General features: G+C 41.6%; 1 protein-coding gene across 2 annotated transcripts in view; it reads left to right on the top strand.

Moving 5' to 3' along the window:
• The first annotated feature begins 18,389 nt into the window (after positions 1–18,389).
• Positions 18,390–21,807, top strand: part of TOX3 (TOX high mobility group box family member 3) — a 74,238-nt gene continuing 70,820 nt past the window's right edge. For both annotated transcript variants that reach the window (XM_041400677.1, XM_041400676.1), the window contains exon 1: positions 18,390–19,095. In XM_041400677.1, the coding sequence (XP_041256611.1) occupies positions 18,994–19,095 (102 nt within the window). In that variant the 5' untranslated portion in view covers positions 18,390–18,993. The remainder of the gene's footprint in view (positions 19,096–21,807) is intronic.

Raw genomic sequence — 21,807 nt, 5'->3', positions numbered from 1 at the left:
AATCTGTTAATAACTTTTTGGAAGCTATTCTGCTTGAATCCTATAAGGCAGTAAGATTGGATCCTGCCTGCACAGGGTCCATGCATGGAAAGGAAGAAGCCTCGGGACATCTGACACTGTAAACTCTGTTGTGAAAGTTTTGTTTCCAGTTTTCAAAAGCAGCCTTCATTCATCCTTTATGCATATTCAGAATTGTATTTCTGTTGAATAAATATTTCCCACAGGTACCTCTGTTCTTCAGCAGGTGCCAGTGATTAAACCTGTCTATGCACAAATAGAAACTATATTTTAAATCTGTGGTCCTTCTTAATTGATTTTTCTTATACTTTATATAGCAGTTACCAATTGTCCCACTCTCCAGGACAGTATTGAATCACTGCTTATGGTATCACCTCTACTTCATTTCATTTAATAGAAAAACAAAAATCAATATTAGTTTCCTCAGTCTAAACCTAGCAAAACTGCTATTTAGTAAAAAAATTTGGAATGTATTTTTGCTCATAATCTTCTCTATGGCATAATTTTGGTGATGGTTTGGTGCAGATTTTGTGCTTTGTCTTTTTTTTTCTCTTTTTTTTGTTAGTGGCACAGCTTAGTGAAAGGACAGAGTCAGCCTTGACTGGCTGCAATAAGCTAAGCACTGGTGTGTGACATTAAATGTACACACTAGAATGTAAGATGTCATTGAAAACAAAACCAGTTCTGGAGAGATAAGGTAATAGTGAGAGCTAGCTTACAGCAAGCACAATTAAAGTACACCACAGTGCAATATTTGACTAATCCTCTAAAAATATTGGTTTTCCTTAAACTTGAGATTTGTCAGAATCACAAAACAACCCAGCAGCCTAGATAAAAGTCAGAATGAAGAATCATTTGAAAATATGGGGTATGTTGTTATACCCATAAAGATTGTAAAGCAATAGCTGTGTCAGGTCCTCTTAAAAATAATACGCTTTCATCTTATGTCTTAATGCAAGAATGTCTTTTGGAGCAGATGTTCTGGGAGTGCTCCCTCCCTTCTGCAATGACAGAAGCATAGCAGTGCTCCTAGAGAGGTTTACCTTTCAGAGCTGACAAGTGTTAAAAGAAAATGGGGGGTGCGAACAGGTTTATAATCTACATCACAGATCTGTGGGAAAGGGTTTTAAAATACACTGTGTAAGGAAGAGGAGAAAAATCAGACACATTAAATAAAATCTTTATAAATAGTAACAGTGAAGTCATACAATGATCTTTAGCAAAATAAGCCCCACTAAAGCAGGCCATGAGCAGTGAGAGCTGCTATTTCTTATGGGATGCAGTGATAAAGAAATTACATACTTATTTGAGAGGAACATAAATAAAGATTAATAGGTTAATGAGTTATTTTCCTTTCATTACTATACTATTGTACTTTATTATAATTGCTTTGCACTCATTTAATTAAATTTGAACTAGGGCCAACACAAGATAATTTGTTTTCCCTGTACTAAACAATGAGTATGCAGATTGGAAGTACTGAAGCAGTAATCAGCCCTCTGTTTGCAACACTTTTCTACTCTGAGTAGACATTATAATTGATAATTTGATTGTTGCAGCACTCTGTGCAATATATTTTAAAGCAACATTAACATAATGGAAATTATGTTGTGTGCCTAATCCAAGCTTTTCACTGTGTAAGTATATGAATCCCATTCTGTAATGAATTAGGGCACTATCCACCAAACATGCATACAACCTTTACACACCTCATTTTGGAACAGAGCTATCTCCTTCTAGTCTCCAGTCAATGTCTTCCCTATCAAGTTATATCACTGAAGTTGTACACAAAAAGAGCTAAAATAGCTAAGCTAAGCATTTCAATGAAGGCAAATTTGTTCTGAAATAAATCTTTCATTAAAACTAAGTAGGTTTTTTATAGTCCCTGTATAATTTTTGCATTATTTCCAAGGAAGGTGTTTATCCTGTCCATTAGATTTTATCTTTCTATTGTCTCTTTCCACCTTCTGAGAACCCCACTAGCAAAACAATGATGTGACTGAGAAGCTGAGGTAGGACTTTTCAATGCCTGTAATATAAACAAAAGCTGCCTCATTACATTTTTGTATATATTGAATTTAGGAAACAAAGCATTTTTTTTTCATATTCTGCAAGAATGAGAGAAAAGACTGAGGTTCTGTTTGATCTTTTCTTTGTCCCAATCACATGACCACCCTACAGTTTTAAGGCATTGCTTGCTGTTGCCCACAGTCCCTGCAGAGGATTGGTGTCTGCATCTCCTGACCTGATGGAGTTCTGAGGGTGGTGGGACAGTCCTGAGCAGTAGTGTGCCACCTCAGCAGTCACCAAGGTTATCTTGCCTTTCAAGTTTGGGCCATGAAAAAGAAGTAGAAAAACAAAGTGAAGTATGATGGCTTATAAAACTCTGCCAACTTTAACTTTATTTGTTTTCTGACAAAATAAGAGTGGTTTTGCTTGCGTAAATATTTGAGTCACCTCATTTAATATTTGCCTGAAGTGTCCCTGTACTAGAAAGGTGAGTTGTGGGTTTGCAAAATAAGTTCAACTTGTTTGAGAAAAGTGTTGTAGAGGAGAGTATTTCACTTACTGTCTTTTAGAACTGAGCATGCAAATTCTCCTATGGTCTTCCTTATGCAAGGAATCCGACTGAAAATAATCACGATTACTATTTTAGAGAAGTCATGATGAGCTTAACTGTGCTGCTCGCTGAAGAGCAGTGCTAATGAGTGTGGAGTGGACCAGGTTGCCTGCACAGACTTCTTTTGTTCTCCACCATGTTTCCAAAGGAAGTTTTTGAAGAAGATAGGAAGCCTGACTGGCAGGCTTGACTTCCCTTTTTTTTCTCTTCTAGTGTGTAATTCAATTTCCTTTTGCTGACAATTCTTTAACATCATTATAAAGCCTAATATATTAGGAGAGATGCCACTATAATACTCCTGGAGCTGAGAGAAAATTAGAACTACAGGAGAAATGAATGGTGTTACGGATATTTAAAAAGGTGTCAGAGAGTGCTCCTTGCATCACCACCCAGCTCTAAAACCACTGATCCTCTGAGAGGTTCTCTCTGTCTATTGCTATGGTCTGACACTATGTGCTTCCAGTGTTATTCTTTTGGGATTTCTGTGCTTTTCCAGCCATGTAAGAGGACCTTGGGGAATCCAGCCCCAGATATTTCCTCTCTTACATATGAATTTTTTAAATAGGTCCCCAAGTCTACCTCATTACTTCTGGACCCCAAACAGAACTCAAAGGTTCTGTTTGGGCTTCAGAAGTAATAAGGTGGACTTTGTGTGCATGAAAGGAGATGGAGCTGCTGGCCATGGTGAGGCACTGTGTGTTGGGAGGGAGCTGGGACTGCAGCATCCCTGCTGGAAATCAGGGTGTAGGGGAGCTCCTCTCAGCTTCATTCAGAGCCTGCAGGAGGCTTCTTTCCTGCACTTAGTAGCACAAAGACAGAAACCTTTTGTAACTTGTCTACCACGAGGCCTAACCAAAGTCCCCTGAGTCTTAATAAAGGTTGCAGTCATCCTCAGTGTGTTCAGTTTTGCAATAAAGGTTGGTGCATTTCAATAACTTTTGAGTTTTCCAGAGACAGGCTTTGCCTGAGCAAAGAAACACAGGATCCATGACAGACAGGGCATCATTTAGTGTTCATATCAAGGAGTGGTGGGATTTTTCCACACCACCTTAGAATCTGTTACGGTGGATTATGCCTTCAGAAAAACTAATTTATAATGTCTCAAGTAGAAAGTGGATCATAAGTGCTCTGTCTTTTTATACAAAGCCACTGCTGTCAGCCCATAAGGCAAATCCAGGGAGGCTTCTGTTTTCCATTTACTGTAGTTTTCAATTGATTGGTCAGTGGTGTGTATCCTTTTTCGGTTTCTTTATTCCCTCTCTTTCAGACTTGGGATATCATTGCCTGAAATCCTGAGGGTAATATTATAGATTTCTTTTTATTTCACACAGAGCTCTTTAAACACACAACATGCCTGAATTGCCCGTCCATCTAGCTTTAAATCAGTCTGGGTGTGTAACTCAAATCACAGACTGAATGCTATAAGATTGCTTCTTTGCACAATTTAAAAGCTTGGACTAAAAAGGGAACAACCCTTTTCATAGGTGTGCATAGTAAATATAGCATGACTAGAGATGTAAGAATGGGAGAATATTTTGATATGAAGTGTTTTAACCGAGCTAGGTTTACAGTGAAATCGAAAAATGCAAGAAGAAAGAAAAGCTCTGAAAGGCATGAGGGGATCATGGAAGGGTATGGATGGAAAATAAAACAGGAGATTTTCAAAGCTGAAGTTTTGCAGCTAGAGAATTCTACCTGCCATCCAGTGTGGATATTTATTTGGGATAAATAAAATAGCAGTTGAGACTGTTGAAATGCATATATCAATCATCTGTAAGATAAAGTGGGTGGGGAAGATTGAAAGATTACAGAACAAAGGGGAAAGTGTAAGTAAAAGGAAGAAAATAAAAGAAGTCTGTGTGAAGGCTAAGATAAATAAGAGATTTTCTGAATACACAAGAAATGAGGTCACTGGAGAATGCAGCTGAGTTTGAGACATTGCAAAGGTAGTCTACCTTTGGTTGAAAGAAATATATCTTTCAGATGTTAAATTCTTTGAGTCAGTTTTGTCAATGAAGACAAGGATAATACAAAGGAATGACACTGAAACAGAAAAAGGAATTAATATAGATTCTGAATACTGACAGAAATTAGCACTTTAAAAATCAACCCAGAATTCTGGGAGAAACTGAAACACTCAGAAGGAAACATGAACATGCTGACCATGTTATTGGAAATAGTGCCTGGCTGGAAATGCCTGAAGGCTTGAAGTACAGTCCTGGATAGTGAGTTCTTGGCAGATTTTAGGTCATGACATATGGTTTGGATAGTCTGTGCTTACAACAGAATTGTTCTTACACAGAAGTTTCCATTATCCTTATGTACTATGAGCTTTTTTAAAGTTTACAATGGAGAGAAGGGCACCAAAATGAGACCAAGGTGAGCCACATCCTCACTCCATTTGAGTCAGGGTATTTAAACACAGTGAACTATACTTAGGAGAATAGGAAAGACCACGAGCTTGCAATCAGGTGAAGAATGTATCACATGCTTTCAAAGACAGCCCAGACCAGTGGAGAGCAGTAAGATTGAAGAGTTCTCACCAGCAAAACAAAAAACAACCAACCAAAAACAAAAAGTAAAAAAAAAAAAAATAAGAACAGCAAAAAGAATCAGTTCATCAAGGTGTGAAATGGAAACACAGAGGCGTCATCTTTGTGTAGCCTGATAGTGGTGAGGCATAACAGTAACATCGTAATGCTCAAAAGACCGATTTTAATTATCTTTTAAAAAAGTTATTGTATGATCAGAAAAGGTTCAAAACCACTGCTAGTATGGTACAAGGGCAGAGAGACCTTAGTTATTTGTTTAAGTTAGAGAAAGCAGGTCTATAGAACAGAGGAAATTAGGAGGTCATCTCATTGAGTCAGAGATAATTCTGAAGGGAATAGGCAGGATAAATGCTACCAGGTTAGTTGAACTCTTTTGAGATGCAAGAACAAAGGAGATGAACTAAGAGAAATCAATGGCCACTGTATTTATTTGGAATTCCTTACAGAAATCGGGAGCAATTGCATATATAAAATGTTTCACTAATGGCGGCAAGAGGAAGAAACAATTGAAACAATAATTTAAAGGGTTAGTGTATCTAAGGTTTTAAAAGCATAGACATTTAACATTAGCATTTACAATGAGCTCTTTTCTTTGCAAATAATTATACATAATCTTTTTGCAAGGCCACTCTATTGCAATAAATAATAAAAGAAGGCAGAAAACCTTAAAAATAGAAATTTTAATTTAGAGGTGGTTATAACTCTGGATATTGGAATTTTTCCTACAGTGATTCCCCAACAGCACAAGTAAATTGTGTGTGGCAAGAGGGAGTAAACACTACTTTACTATACATACTTCTGTGTCTACCATTCATCCTGTTTGAAAACAAGTATAGCAGAAGGGATTGTGTCATCAGAGAAGTTACTTGATTTTTTGGGTTTGGCTGGGTTTTCTGTTTGTTTTGTTGGTTTTTTAAAATGAATTTAAATTTGCATCTGTGCAGAGGAGTACACAAATGCACACACCACACACACATATATATTTTTGTATATTTATATATTTGTATATATATATATATGTGGTATTGTAACCCAGAAATTTGCATGCTGTAGTTCTGAACTTAAATTATGAGAGCCCTTCAGGGACTGGTGCTTCCCAAGATCCTCCCTCTTTAATCAGGAGCTCCCCTCTTCTGTAACACAGCACTTAATGGAAAAGTGCTGACTGAAATGGGGGGTAGAAGGGACAAAGGAATTTTTTTTCCAGAGAAAAATAAACTCCTGTTCAAATGTAAAAATGCAGATTTCTATCTGTACATGGACTAATAGGTGCTATATTTTGTTATATTAGGAGTCCATCAAAGGCTGAGATGAAGCTGTAACATCCTGCCTGGAAGAGGGAGCCTTTCCACCAGAGTGCTGATGGACCATCAGACTCACTGCATCAAAGAGAAAACTTAATCTGCAATAAGAGAGGCTCAGGTATGAGGCAAGACCACTTCTACTCACCCAGCAATGACCGCCTCTATAGAAGCTGTCAGCAGAGGTCCCTATGGTCTGCTGAAACCTGGAGCTTCCCTTTTCTTTCCAGGATATGAAGATTGACATAAATGTAAGTTAAGAGTAAAAGATGAAGCACATTGAAGGGTGGAGTGCAGTGTATGGGTGTGAAGGTGAATGAATATTGAATTGTTGTACATTGAAGCAGTTAGGAGCATTAATTACTCTGGATTTTAAGTATTAGAAGAGGAACATGTACTATACATGTACTTGTAGGACGTGTGCCTGAGAAATTAACATATATCTGCATAACCCTAAAAAACCCCTATGGATTCAGAACCATTCCTGAAACTCAGCTAGTTTGTGTTTTGCTTTGCTAGGTACATAGAAAAGATAGGATTTTCCCTTCCCCATCTCAGGCAAAGTGGGTTCCAAAGTGGTTCAAATCCTGGTAATCCAGCCTGAAGAATGAAATATTCCTGAAAAGAGGAGGTATGCTGTGTGAAGAACAGCTCTCTGCCAGGGCTGCCGCTCGTACAGGCACACCCAGGCTGGCTGTAAATGAGGTTGTTCAGGCAGTAATGTAGCCACAGAGCTCAGAGCTGCACAGGGCACACTGTTTACCCAGTTTTTCAGCCATGGAACAACATTCACATCAGTGAATGCAGTGGAGACATACCCAGAATAAGAATGTGATTTATTCTTTCAATGTGAGAAGCAGCTATATGTTCAACAAAGGCTTTCCTTAGACTAATGGCCAAAGTAGGCCCCAGTGCAGCTCCTCTATAGACTGAGAAGAAAGGATTGTTTGTTGAGGCCCAACTGTCCCCAAAAACCAGTCTGCTGAGTGGATTCCGTCATGTATGAGTTCTCTGCTCGCTTCATTGTCACGGGTGTTTCCGTGAGCCTGCCATGCACGGCATAACTGGGAATTTACTGCAGCAGTTGCTGATAGAGCAAATAATTCAAAGTCCTGTCACAGCTTGGAAAGAACAGATGACTACTACAGAACAGTTTAATATATATAAGATATTGTTTACCAGTGGAATACAGGACAATGTGATTTTTCTGTAGACCCTCTCATTCTCAAGGAATGGCAAAGCATTTAATAAGGAATGAGTTAGAGTTGTGGTTGTTCAGTCCAGAGCAATGGCTGGTTTAGCCTTTCAGTGCAAAATCATTATGTGCTCAGCAGCAGCTCACAGAGCCATGGCCAGTAAGGGCTGTCGTGCTGAGACAGGGACAGAGATTGTGACTTCATGCTCCACAAATGCAGAATTTCTTCTGGTTGGGCTCAGCTCTCAGAACCTGTTTGTCCTGCAGGTTTGCTCAGAAGGGGCTTGTTATACAGGGCCTCACAGCTCAGTGTTTAGACACGTGAGTGCTCTGGTTTCAATCTGTGCAGACAAATGCAGATTGATTGAGAAAATAGTACTCCAAAGGTATCTGATTCAACCAAACTCTTCAACACATCACTATTTTCAGCCATGTGGAGTATTTATTTTTTAATGATACACAGATTTTGGACAAAAGCACAAGCTGCTCATGAGACTACATGAGCAGAAGGAGAGGCTGTGTTGATCAGCTCTTTTTCTGCTGGAAATTATTTATTCAGGTCACCCTTCTACTGTAAAAGTTTGGGAGCAGGAGTGAGTCATGCCAAGAGTTTAAGGGGCTGGAATGGCTCCACTGGATGCAGAATGATGGAAGAAGGGGGAGAGGATGGGGAGAAGGGCCACTGCCCCTTCCTGCTCCTGCTCCTGTTCCTGGTCCTGCATGAGGTGACTTTTGGTGCTTGCTGCTGCTCTCCTGTGTGTGAGACTGATCTCCCAGTGCCTCTCAGTGACTGCCATGCCTCCTGTCCCTGCACTGGTGGCTGTCTGTGTCCCTGGGCTGTGCCCACCTCCCTGGGCACTGCAGGGAGAGCTGCCCCATCGCCACTGCCATCAATGTGCTCTGAGCCAAAGAGGAACTTGAGGCTGTGATTGCTGTGAATGGTGTTGCTGTACCTTAGCAGCTGGATGGATGTCATTGAAAGTGAGAGAAGGGGAAGAAAACCCACAAAACAAGTTTTGGAGAAATCTTTATCAAACAATACCTGTTGTGGGAACTGCTTTCAGTGAGATGCAAACGCATTTCTCTTTCATTTCTGCAACGGTTCTGAGCTGCTTCATTAATAACAGACTTGTTTGGGAGACTGACAAGATGGGAACCAGCACTGTAATTACACACTGCTCTTTTTGTGAGGACTGCCATGAAAACAACGCTGTGTTCTCATTTTCTCCAAAGACAAGCAGGGAAACAAATTTCTAACACCTTACCCTCTGTTGCAGCCGGACACAGTTCCAGACTGACATGAATCAATTAAAAGTAATAATGTAACCCATAGAAACATTATTCAGCAAGCTTCATACAAAAGAAAGCATTTCTACTTGCCTAATTAAGGGATGAGAAAAAATATATATATTTTTGGCAGTGGTTGTGGAAGTACTTTGCTTTTTTTTTTTTTTCAAAAGTCAGACCATCATAGCACAAACAATTAACAAAAGAAAAATGTTTCCTTTTCCCGGAGTTGGCTAATTAAAAACTTTCTCCCTCATCAATTCACTGAACTCCAAAGGAGACATTGTGTGGCTTTTTAGCACCTGGAATGCCATATTTATTTTTCAGTTGTAAAACTGTATTATAGTGAACTGTCATACACACAGCTTACCTGGATTCTTTAAATAAAGCAGTGATAATCTTTATCATTGCTCTCTTGACTTTGTTTCAACATTCTTTTTAATGCAAATTTCCTAATCTAACTTGTAAAACATTTAATATTTAGAATATACTCCTTTAAGATCCATCAAAAGAGGCAAAGCTGCACAACAATGCCTGGTGCTGGAGCATTGTGAGCCTGCTACAAAGGAATGAGGTGATTCTTTCTTTCAGGTCAGAAGGTCAGGCTTCACTGCATTAATTTTGCTGAGTCTCTTTGTTATTTATAACAAACAAGGTCATTTATTTTCATTTCCTTGTTTCTAATTGCATGCATCTCCTTTGGAGTATGAACTCAGTAAACAGGTGGCTGAAATGCTGGGGAAAATACTTGAAGCTGTTCCAGAAAAAGGGCATGTCCCACACTGGTAAAGCAATTTGATGAGTTAGAGATTTAGTCATAGCAGGATGTGCACCTGCTTGAAAGCAAACACACTTCTCTTTGGCACACACAGATACATGCAAATTAAAAGAGATTATTTCACTCTGAATGGTGGGTTGATATTTGATCAAATTTAACACTGTATATTTTAAATAAAGCCTTGGTATATATTAGTGAAATACAATCTCTTTTCAGCTGCTTTTGATTTTTTTTTCAACTTCTCTTTGAGTATTACAAATGAATGATATTTCTTCACTGGCTGAGCCTACAAAAAGAGTATGTCTCTGGAGGAGAACTTTATCAGTGGATCTTTCTGATGAGAACTGCCTACATGCACTGAAAAAAAAATGGTATAATGAAAAGCTAGGATGTTTGACTGACAAGGAATAAACCAGATCTTAAATTTTTTATTCTAAAATGAATTCCTACAAATTAAAGGGCATTCATTGGAGTGATAGCAGTATGTCTTTTTAATCCTGTAAACCCCATGTTTCCAGGCAGCCCAAATGGAACTCCTAAATATATTCATGGGCAGCTTTTGCATAGGTAGTTATTGAATTTGCATTTCAAAATACTGGCACTGTAGGGCTAAATCTGTGGCTGCTTTGTCCTGAAAGATGAGATACACTGTGGACTACCTTGATTTTAGGGGTATTTGGGAATATAGCAAGAAGCAGTAATTGTCTGGCATGACTGAGCTTCTGTTGGTGGTGGTTGAGAGCAGGTCCAGGGCTGAATCCTTAAGAGAAAAAGAGGGAGATTTCTCAGCAAGGTCTTCCAGTTCCCCAGAGAATGGGAGGCACCATGCCCTGTGTCCACAGGCTCTGCACTGAGCTCTGGAGCTTCAGAAATGTCTCTGAGCAAGGGAAAGCATGGGTGGGAAGCTGGAGCAAAGGATGTACCATCCTAAGAGACAACTTTTTGTCTCTTTTCTAAGACTGGGCATAGAGGGGCTGTTTGGAGGAGGCTCTGCAAAGGGGCATGTATCCTTCTGCTTAAATTGTCCTTTTCTGCAGATTATTTCCAAAGAGTGGGGCAGGGAAGGCAATTTGGTTGTAAGGACTATGCTGCAGCTTTCATTGTTTAGGATGCATACTGTAGCCTTTCTATGAGAAGATTACTGTCCTGGGTTTTTCTTTCCATGCATATAAAAACATACTTTGTAATTTCAGGGAGACAGTATCATTAGGTGGTATGTTGGAAGAAAGAAAATATTTTTTATCTCTAAAATCGATAAAAATCCAAATCCTTTCTTTAGCAAAATATTTGTTTCTTGAATGTAATTATAAATGTCATTGTACATTCTTCCTGACTTCAATGCTTATCTTGAGGAGTTCAGCGAAAATAAATTGTTTTCATGAAAGCAGAGAAGCCATTTGATAAACACACTGTCTCAGAAAATTGTTCCTGAAGCAGAGGTCGTTCTCTCACTTTAAAAGAAAGAGACTATGTTTTAGAAAACAAGCCAGGCAGCAGAAAAAAGCATTTTTTCTTTCAGACAATTCATTTTTAAAAGCAATGTGTAAATCACATGGAAAATTCTGCATTGATTATTTTGACTGCTGTAGAACCCTGGAATAAATGAAGTTGAAATAGACTTATATCAAAGAACATTGCATTTAGTACCAAGTCGGAGAGTTATTTTACTACTGATTTTTATTTTTTTTTTAGATTTGGTTTTGTGATCAGATGTTTTATTAAACATTAGCCATTCATGGTAATGTGGACTGATTCTTTAAGACCAGCTTGGCACATACTGTTCATGAGCATCAGGAAATAGTCTTGAGAACTGGAATCTGTCTTTTCAACATTGAAAACCTGGCCCACTGAGGCATACAGAAAACAAAAAAACCAAAAAAACCCCAAAAACCAAACAAAAACCAAACCAAAAAATCCCTCAACTCTATAACTGAACAAAAATCCTGAATGAAAGTATAGCAGTTCATTTAGAGATGTTATTGCAGTCCCTAATCACACCTTCAGAAATCTGTTCCTCAATTTTCAATCTGATGAATTTATGTCTGTGTCTAAGTCCCAAACTCTATTGTACAAGTACTTATAAAGTAGTGCTTCATTTTTTTTAATCCTCAGCTAGAATTATGCTGCTATTAATATCAGTGTTATTAATATGCTCTCAGAAGACTACATCATTAATTAGAAGACCTAAAGGATAACTAATGGGTCCTTTGGAAGACTACTCCCAGTTATTGTATGGATCTGATCTATCTAAATAAAGCAGTATGTCTACAGCACTATTCTTTTTTTTTTTTAAATTTTTTATATCTTCACATTCCCTAGCATTAGCCACTAATTATTTAATCTTATAACCTGTGCTGGTAGATGGTGTGACACGGTAAGTCACTGTAACATTTGAAAGGGACATGATGACAGCAGCATTTCTAAATGATTCATTTGGTTTTTAAGGCATGACTGTGAAACTACATACTGCTTTTACCTTGTACCTTGGCAGTGTCTCATCAAGTCCTTCACTGCCTTCCAAGAGATGACCAAAAGCCCATCTCTTCCACAGCCACCAAGAAAGGATGTGCATTGTGGTCACTGAGGGTGGACAGAGCCACCTCCCCAGCCTGGGGACAGCCACTGCTGCTCACCTTGCCCCCAGGGTACCAGGCAGCTCTCAAGGGTGAGGATGCCCTTGAGCTGGGGATTGTTGAATTATTCACAGAATCTCAGAAAGACCTTTCATTGATCACTCCAGAAACATGCCCACATCCTTCTTTAGGTGCTTTTTTTTGCAAAGTGTGCACCTGAAATATATCAGAGGTCGTATTTGTGTATTTCGAACCATTGCCTAAAAGAACACTGGGTGAAATTAAAACTGAGAAACATGCATGAGTGAATTTGTTGCAGCTACAAGGATTAAATGTAACCTTTCCCACCTGGAAAAATTCTTCAGACTATCTCTCTAAGATTTTTATTAAAATAATTATTTCAGTAATTAGATTTGGTTCTACTGCACAATAAAAGTTTCTGCCTATCACATTCCTCTAAACTAACAGAGAAATTTCGAGGAGAATTTGGATTTCTCGTGGTGAGCATATTTTTCTTTCTGTAGAATTTTCTTATAAATTCCCTGTAAAATGTAGATGACAGTGGCTTTTCCCCCCTCACAATAGTTCCAGCAGTTTAAATTCAACAAATGTATGAATGTGGAGAGAGCTGGAGGAGAAAATCAGAAATATACCACACAGCTTTATATCAACAGATGATACAAATTATATATATGTACATGTAATTATATATATGTGTGTGTGTGTATATATATATATATATATATATATATATATATATATATAACCACCATCTCTAACCAAGTTTTCCTGTCTTGCTTTAAAATAATATCCCTGGAAAAAAGGAATACACTGCATTAATTTCTTAGTTTCAGTTAAAACTTTTATTCTTTAATGCTAATCTAGTGCTAATCTAGAAGTGACACTGTTCCAGTCATTGTTCCCCTAAATAAGTGAATTTTCATATTATTGGACAGTTCCTTTACTGTTTTCAGTGCTGCCATCAGTTTGTTTTTCACCGTGGTCTTTATCCCACAATAATTGTGTACTAGTGTGTGAGGATACTGTAACACTGCAGTCAATAGCAACAGGATATTCCCTCTGCCAAAAAGTAATCCTATATTGTCCATTACACACAGGTTATTTTGGAAGGTTATGGAATACTTTCTTTAAAGCAGCAGAAACCTTTTGCTGTAACATAGTTCAACAGTATTAATGGTTGCCTCTGCTCTCTAAACAACTCAAATATCTGGTTTTCCGGTAAAATATTATTTGAAATATTGTATGTGATTTGAGGTGGTAAAATACTTCAGATAAAGTAAGAGACTTCAGCAACCACAGAAGTATCAAAGAGGCACATGTAAATCTTTGAAAAGTTTAATAATTTTATTTTATTCCCAGTTTCACAAAGTAATGTATTTCCTGATTTGGGCCTTAAAGAATTTTCACAAACCAAAAACTTGCAGTTGTGATTTTTTTTCCCCCTTGCAACAATCCATACTTGTACTTTGAAATAAAGATTTGTATTTTAAAGGAATGACTATAATTTTTAAATAATCCTGTGATCTGCAGTTCTCTAGATGTGGCAGCTGAGACAATGAGAAGGTAAATGATCTTCTGGCAGGTAAGCACCAAACTCCAGCTCCCCACTTGTTTGGATTCTTCAATCTGTTGGATGAAATTCTCTCCTTTACTGCAGGAAACGTAGTCAGTGACTAATAAGTGTCTATGGATCTCTGCTTGAGATACTTGGTAGGAGATGTAGGTATCAATGAATATTTGATCTGACTTAATGTTAAGAACAAAAGTATTTTCTTTATTGACTCACTTATATAGGATATTCATGCATTGTGATCACTTCTAAATGACATCTGACTTTACCACCTGATGAGAAGGGGACTTCAGTGAGATAAACTCTGATGAATTAATATGCTCTTAATTGTACTTTTTCTTAGCCAGAAGTTAGTATTGCAGTTATTGCTTTGAAGGGTTAGTCAAAATATTATTGATTCTCAGCAGCTGTACTTGATAAGTAGAATATAGGTCTAATTCAAAATTCATTGCAGTCAATTAAAGTGACTGTCTATTGATTTGAGGAGGCTTTAGACTCTTTTCTAAATCAGACCTGCTTGGTGCTCTTTCTTTTCTCCTGTATTCCACCCTTTTTGTTTTGTGCCCTTCCATCCTCCACATGTGCTCTGGGGGGAAGGGGCTCAGACAGTCTTCACAGGTGACAGCAGAGATGTCCTGCTCCTCCCTTTCCTCTTGTTCCTCCAGTTCTTACAGAAGCCAAAAGATAATGTAGGAGACTGAAGGCATAGTCGGTCTTGGGATGCTGAATATTTACCTTTCTCTCTCCCTTTTTTTTCTCTTTCTCCCTCTTTCTTCTACCTTCCTCTTCTTAAAGCTGAACGAAAAATTTCCAGAAAGTACCTTGTTGTGTCTGGACAGGTTAAAGTTTGCCAAGTTAAAAGTTTTCAAAGTGCCTTACTTCATCTGGATGTTTTAAAATTTGCCAAGTACCTTATTCTACTTAAGAGTTCTAAAGTTTGTGGGTAAAAGTTGTTATTGAACCTACTGAGAATTTGGGTGTTTCTCCCATGCACCGCTGTCTTTGCCAGTGGGAGGGAACTGTGTGGTCAGGGACAGGGGGGTGCTGAGGTGTGGTGCTTGTGGAGGACCTGGCTGCCTACCTGAGAATTTGGGTGTTAAGAGATCTGGTTTGTTCGCTCTTACCTCTGAGGTCCCTTGCTGACCCTGTGGTTTGCTGGAGTAAATCTTCCAGTGCCTTTGTTACTGAGCCTCAGATACTACTTCCATGTTACTGAACTGACACAGGGCTCTAAGGATACAAAGTTTGGGCTGGCATGAGAGGAAAAAAAAAAAAAAAATGCGGGTTGCAGGGCTTGTGTGGGAATCAGCCAGGCTTGGAACATTCATATTTACCTGTGCAAGTTGAAAGGTTCCTGGGCAGCAGTGAGAATTTGTGCAGGCACACTTTCAAGTATGTATATGACTGATTCACTCAATACAATTTCTGTTCTTACATCAGAAAAGCAGTTTGAGTGTTCTTAATGGCTTTTAAAATTGAATTGTGATGATGAGTCAGAAGAAAGTATAGCTGAAGATGGAACAGAGTCACCATTTGTGTGTTGCTTCCTGAATCATAATTGTTGGCATCAGTAGGCATACATTCAAACCTTTATGAAACAAGGCTTTTTTAAAAGTTTCTTTGAAATTGAGGCTACCCAGGACCAGGGAAATTATGGGAGTACTCCACTTACTGTAGATAGTATAGATGCTTGCTTTTATTAAACTAGCAAGGAAAAAAAGAATACTTACTCAAAATTGCAAATACTTCATACTCCATCTACTCTGAAAGAAAAAAAAAAGATAAAAGAAGACTTTCAAAGCCACAGTTTTACCGAAGCACCTTTAAGAGAATGGCTTAAGAGAATTTGTTGGACTCCTTTCAAGCATCATGTACAGAAGGTTATAAATACTTTGGCTCATTTTTCATCTTTAAGGTACTCCTGAGATAAATGCATTTAAATGCATTGTAATAAAAAACATGTAATGACGTCATGTATATGCATTAAAAGTATAGCAGAGATGACTCAAGTTTACTTATTTAATATACTACATGGAAGAGGTGTTGAGAAAGAAAAACACACACTTGCCTAATTCTTTAGTTTGTACAATTCTCTCTGGTATAGTATCACATAACATAATATTTTATTTAAAAAGAAAAATAAATTAGCATATATATGCCAGTTTCTCTTCTGCTTTTCTTTAGATCATTTTGGATCACTAATTCATTTCACTGCAGTCATACTAGTTCTGCAAAAGACTTAATTTGGCCACTAGGTAGAGGTGACAAAAGTAGATTTTAGCTAGGAATTGTAATTCTTTTACTGTTGAAAATATTGAAGTTCTGCTTTATTTTCATGACAGTATAAACAGAGAATATTTCAAAACTTTTCAGCAAATAATACTTTTGGGGTGTTTTGCCTAGCTTGAATGTAATTACTTTTTTTTTTTTTTTTTTTATATGCTGACTGAGTCTGTTGCGATTTCACATCAACCTTCTGAGCCAGTGATGCAGTGATGTCAAAACAGAATATTTTGAAGTATTCCTGTTGTGGGTATTACTTCCAGAAGGAACTGTGTTGGAAACAGCAGAATACTTAAAACCATTGCTATTAACATCACCAGTATTTGCTCATGTCCTGACCCCAAGTCTCCTAAGCAGCGGCAGTAGTTGCTGGTCCCCTGCAGCACCTGCTGCGCCTCCCACCTGCAGCCTCCCACTGCTGGCCCTGCAGCAGAGGCTGCTGCTGGAGCAGGGAACAGGAGAGGAGGGCTGGGCTGTGCTGCCAGGCAGTGCCCAGGGCCATGGATCACACAGCTCTGCAGCCTTGCAGTGCCTGCTTGCAGTGCAGCAACAGCACCAAAGCCAGACTTGGAATCAGTTGCTGTTTGCCCTTCACTCATGTAGTCTTCCTCTGAGTTCTGTGGAAATATGCTTTCAGATCTCATTAGAAGTGCAGAGACCCAGAGCTAGGCAGTGGGAAATAGCTGTGTTCATATATCTCTGTTCATATAGCAGAGCAGTCTAGAACTTGAGGGCAAAGATCTGTTCCTATACCTAAGAATCAGTTTAATGTAATGTGCACTTGGGTAGAATTCTACTTTTACTTTCAGCCTCAGCTGAAAGATGTTTACTGTGCCTGTACACCACACCTTTTCCATCGCTGTGTTGGAGAAATGCTCTAATGCGATGTTGCATTCTGAAACAGTTTCATTGTCTTTTTCTGAACAATTTGTTTCTCTCAGGAGCATAAGTAATTTTTTGCCACAGATACGGGGTGTTCCTGTGTGAATATTCTGTGCTGTATGTGCCTTAACCATTTCTCTCCTAGTAACAGGATACGTTTTGCAGTCTTTTGCCTTCGGTTAAAAACAGCTGCCATAATGAATATGAAATTGGATTATGTATTTGACAGTGTATGCCTGTTATCTTTGCTATCGAGGCATTTACCCATTCATACACAGTTTTCTAGAAAGTTAAATTCTGAATGCTCTATGGAAATACAAATATGTATCTATGCTATGTTTAATTCTGCTCTTAGTGCAAAATACCATGCTAGAGATGTTTGTTTCAGAGTGTGATACTTCAGAATCAATACCCTGAATAAGGGTGATCTGGCATCTCCTATGCAACCAGGAGCTACTTGTGCCACCACAAATATTGAACATAAGATTTCTAGGAATGGAGTTGGGAAGATGTTCCTTTTTACATGATGTAGCTATTGACTGTTTTACAGTTTGCTCCCAATGTTTTTAGACAGTGAAGAATTATGCCTGGAGATGAAGTATTGGGCACTAAGCTCCTGAGGAAGGAGTGTGACTGAGCATGTGCCCAAGGATGTGTGTCCTTCAGAGCAGGTCTTGCTGCTGTTGTACAGTTAAGCCTTGTCTTCTTGTGTTATTATTGCTATTTTGCAGCTGAATGGAGGAATCTCTATCTGAGGCGTACTTTCAGCTGCATGAGAACTGCCCAGGAACCCGCCCTAGACCCAAAAGGCAATCCTCTCCCAGTCACGGAAGCCTTGAGTCCAGGGCGTGTTTCCATCCTTCTTCCTTGCACCTTGTCTGCAGGGCTCAAGCTGTTAGTTTAACTGGCCTTGTGCTGCTTTAGTGTTTTCTCCACAAGTTCTGGAGCAGATTTTCGGGTCAGCAAAGCCCCGTGCAAGGGAGCAGACATGGCCGGGCTGTGCCTTCGACTGACAAAACAAATTTGGGTTATTAGCGGGTTGCTTTGACTCATCACCCGGAGACTTTGAGAGTGAGGAGGTTTCTGTAAGTGAGGCAGGCTACTGTGGTTTAAAGTCTTGCTCTTGACAGCACGTTAGAAAAACCTCGTTTCTTCTGCTACCAACCAGACGCAGCAAGGCAGAGGTGTGAATCGATAAAGCGCATTATCCAAAAAAAGGAAAAAAAAAAGGCGGAAAACTGGTGGAAGCGGTGAAAGTTACTCACCTGGAACCTTCCGGGAGCGAGGACAGCCATGAGCAGGACCGCTCGCTGCCGGCCCCGCAGCGCGCCCGGCCAGCGCAGCCCTGTTGCACCGAGTCCGGGGTAGCCGCCCCCTCCCCGGCAGCGCGGGGCGGCCGCGGCCCCGCCGTGCCCCGCTCCCCGGCGGTGACGGTCCCCCCGCCTTTGTCGGGCGGGCGGCGGCCGGTCCGTCCGTCAGTCCGTCCGCGCCGGGCGCGTGGCTCCTTTGTGTACAGCAGCTGCTCTTGAATGCGGAGGCAAAGCCTGTGGCTTGGCACTGAGCTTTTAAAAAACAACAGCCCTCCCTCCCTCCTTCCCTCTCCCCTGCCCTCCCTCCTTCCCTCCCCTCCCCTCCTCCCGCCGAGGTGGACGGGCATCCACCTGGGTCCGCTGCCCACCTCTCCTCTCATCCTCCTCTCTTCTCCTCCTTGTTTACCTGCACTTTTCCGCCGCCTCTTCCCCCGCCGTCCCCGCCGCCCCCCGGCCCTCGCTCGTCCCCGCTCTCGGGCAGGCTCGGCGCCCCGCAGCTCCGCTCCCTCGGCGGTTTGCCCGTGCCCCTACCCCGGGGAAGGCACTTGAAGGTGGATCTATTAAACCTCCCGGCGGTCTCTCCAAGTGGACCAAATCTCCAGCATGGATGTAAGATTTTACCCGGCTGCGGCGGGCAGCGCGCTCCCCGGAGACCCCTCCAACCTGGACTTTGCCCAGTGTTTGGGTTACTACAACTACAACAAGGTGATTATTCCCGCGGGTGTTAATTCCTCGTGCTGCTGCCCGGGCCGGTTGCCCGCGCACCGGAGTTGGGGCTCCGTCGGGGCGGGGAGGTCGGGGCTGGGGGATGCGCGGAGCCCGGGGCGGGAGCGCCCGCCGCTCTCCGCGGGGCCGGGGAATGCCCAGCTCCGCAAAGTTGTGCTCGGCGGGCCCGGGCAGCTCCTCCTGCCGCGGGGCTCGCCCCGGGGAACCTGCCCTCGGGCCGGTGCTCGGGCGGTTCAGAGGGGTGCGAGCGGCGGACAGCCGGGAAGAGCTCGGGGAGGCGATGCTGCTCCCCACGGCCGGCGAACAAAGGCGCGTCCCGAGCGCGCAGCGTTCGCGGTGGGGTCGGGACTTGCCGAACTTTCCCCGGGCGGGAGCCCCGCGGCTCCCGGCGCGTCGGGCGGAGCGCGGTGGGCTCGGACGGCCCTGCGAGGAGAGCACGGAGCCTCCCTCTGCTCCGTTCTCTCGGCTCAGCGCGGCTCTGTCATGGCCAGTTCCTAACTAGAGGATTATCCAAACGGGAGGATTATCTAAAAGTGCATCAGCTGCTGGTACAGGAGGGTAACTAGCGCTCCGCTTTGGCGAGGGCTGTCACAGAAGTTGCAGTACCACTTCTGTCTATTCACACCTCTGCGGCATGTGCAGCGTTTGGAGTAAACCTTACAGTCAGAAGCAGTAGTCATTTCCCAGTGTCTTACCTTCATTTACAGAAATATGTTTTAATAATACGGGATGATTTACCACAAATTACCCAAAGTTGAGAATGACACTGTGACTCACGCTATTTTGAAAAAGACTTAGCTGTTTGCACTGTGATGTGTCAATAGCACATTGAGCTATTAGCACTGGGCCCTCACACATGCACATAAAGATCCCTTTCACGCTGTGTTTTTCCTGGTGCTATGTTTGTCCAACCTCTGGGGCCTTTTGTGAGGCACTGTATGAGATGCTGGGGAAAAGAAGGGTGCTGCATGAAGCCTGAACTTACGTTAAATCCTTTTTTTTTTTTTTCAAAAATCCTTTCCAAACGAAGAGATAAACTTTGCTGAAATACAAACCTCACTTTCAGAGAGAGAAGTAGCGTGCGTTCAAACAGATTCAGTAGCTGGAGAAAACTTTCTCCAAGAGAAATCGCGCGTGGGTGGATGTCGTGGGTGGACTGCGGTGTCGCTCTGCAGGCCGATGTCCCTCGGGGCCGCTGAAGTTTGGCCGGCGGGGCGGCTGTCCGGCCCGTGTCCGGCTGTCCGGCCCGTGTCAGGCTGTCCGGCCCGTGTCCGGCTGTCCGGCCCGTGTCAGGCTGTCCGGCCCGGGTCCGGCTGTCCGGCCCGTGTCAGGCTGTCCGGCCTGTGTCAGGCTGTCCGGCCCGTGTCCGGCTGTCCGGCCTGTGTCCGGCTGTCCAGCCCGTGTCCGGCCCGTGTCCAGCTGGCCGCGGGGCGCGCAGGGCCCGCGCATGCGCGCGCGGGGCTTTGTTAGCGCGGAGCGGAGCGCGCCGGGCGTGAGGTGAAGATGAAATGTCAGCCCCAGCTCTGAGGGCTGCTGAGGACTCCGGGAGCTCGAAAATGCCTCGTAAATGTCCGCTGTTGGTTGATAAGCCGGCTAATTTTGGAAGCTTGCAGCGCTCACTGGCAGCCGGCGTGTTTACTGTAAATTTCACTTGTTCTGTGACTTTCCTGTGTTGTGCGCGGCGTGCGCTTAATTCAAGCTCAGGTACAAGTTACTCTGTAGGCTCTTTCTAAATCTTTTTGTACGTCCAAAATTTTTAATATCTTCTGAATACCGGTAGTTTCTCGTGTCCATTAACTTGCTGCTAGTGCACAGTTACATATAACCTTTTAACTGTATTTCCCATCGTTGTACAATGAGAACAGAGTGTGCATTCAGAAAAAGTCAAAAGTAACTAACTTTTGGCCTGCTCAGAAACACATTTCACTTGCTGCGCTCCTGAACATAATTTTGGCAAGTACCTTGTAGGCCAGGCTTCCAGTCTGCAGCAGAAAATATTTTAATTAACAGAGTACAGCTCATGATGCTTGTGTCTTATAATAGATATCTTTGTATGCAAAAGGCCTGATCTGGGGCAGGCTGACACACAGGAATTGTGTTGCTGTTGCTGTGAGCTCTTCATTGGCTCAGCTGGCAAAACAGCAACGTGGTGTACAGGTGTTTCAAGGACATAAGAAGAATTTGTGAATGAGTTCCTAGAAAGGATGGGCCTAACTGATCTCATTTTCTGCATTGTTTGTAATCTGTAGTTATAAGAGCCATTGTAAATTTGTGGGGTGTTTAATTATTCTGATAAAGAGAGTACATCTATTTTGTTATCTTGCCTCCCTGCTTTGCTTTCCTTGTCTTTTGTCCTTTTCCCTGTGTTTCTAAGGAAAATAAATGGTTGTTCTGTTAGCTACTGAGATGACCAGAAGGCACTGAAAAAAAGGGCTGAAATATTTACTCTGCTGAAGTAAATGTGAGAACTGTTATTGATTTCACTAGGGACAGTATTTCACCTCAAGTCTTTCTGAAACTCATTTGAGCGTCCTGCCCACTCATCCATGCCTGCTTCATTGTTAGGAGCTGAATCCGTGTTCTCCTTGTGACAGTGACATTGCCTGTGACAACTGCCGGGAAGCAGCGTGATGGCAAGAGTAAACACACTACGTGGTTGTATATACGTGCAAAAGCAGAATTATTTATGTG

Source organism: Onychostruthus taczanowskii, unplaced genomic scaffold (genome assembly GCF_017590055.1).
Source record: "Onychostruthus taczanowskii isolate IOZ18803 unplaced genomic scaffold, ASM1759005v1 scaffold18, whole genome shotgun sequence".
In the NCBI taxonomy this organism is placed as follows: domain Eukaryota; kingdom Metazoa; phylum Chordata; class Aves; order Passeriformes; family Passeridae; genus Onychostruthus; species Onychostruthus taczanowskii.
The sequence above is the reverse complement of the archived record's forward strand: the minus strand, read 5'-3'. Positions and strand labels throughout refer to the sequence as shown.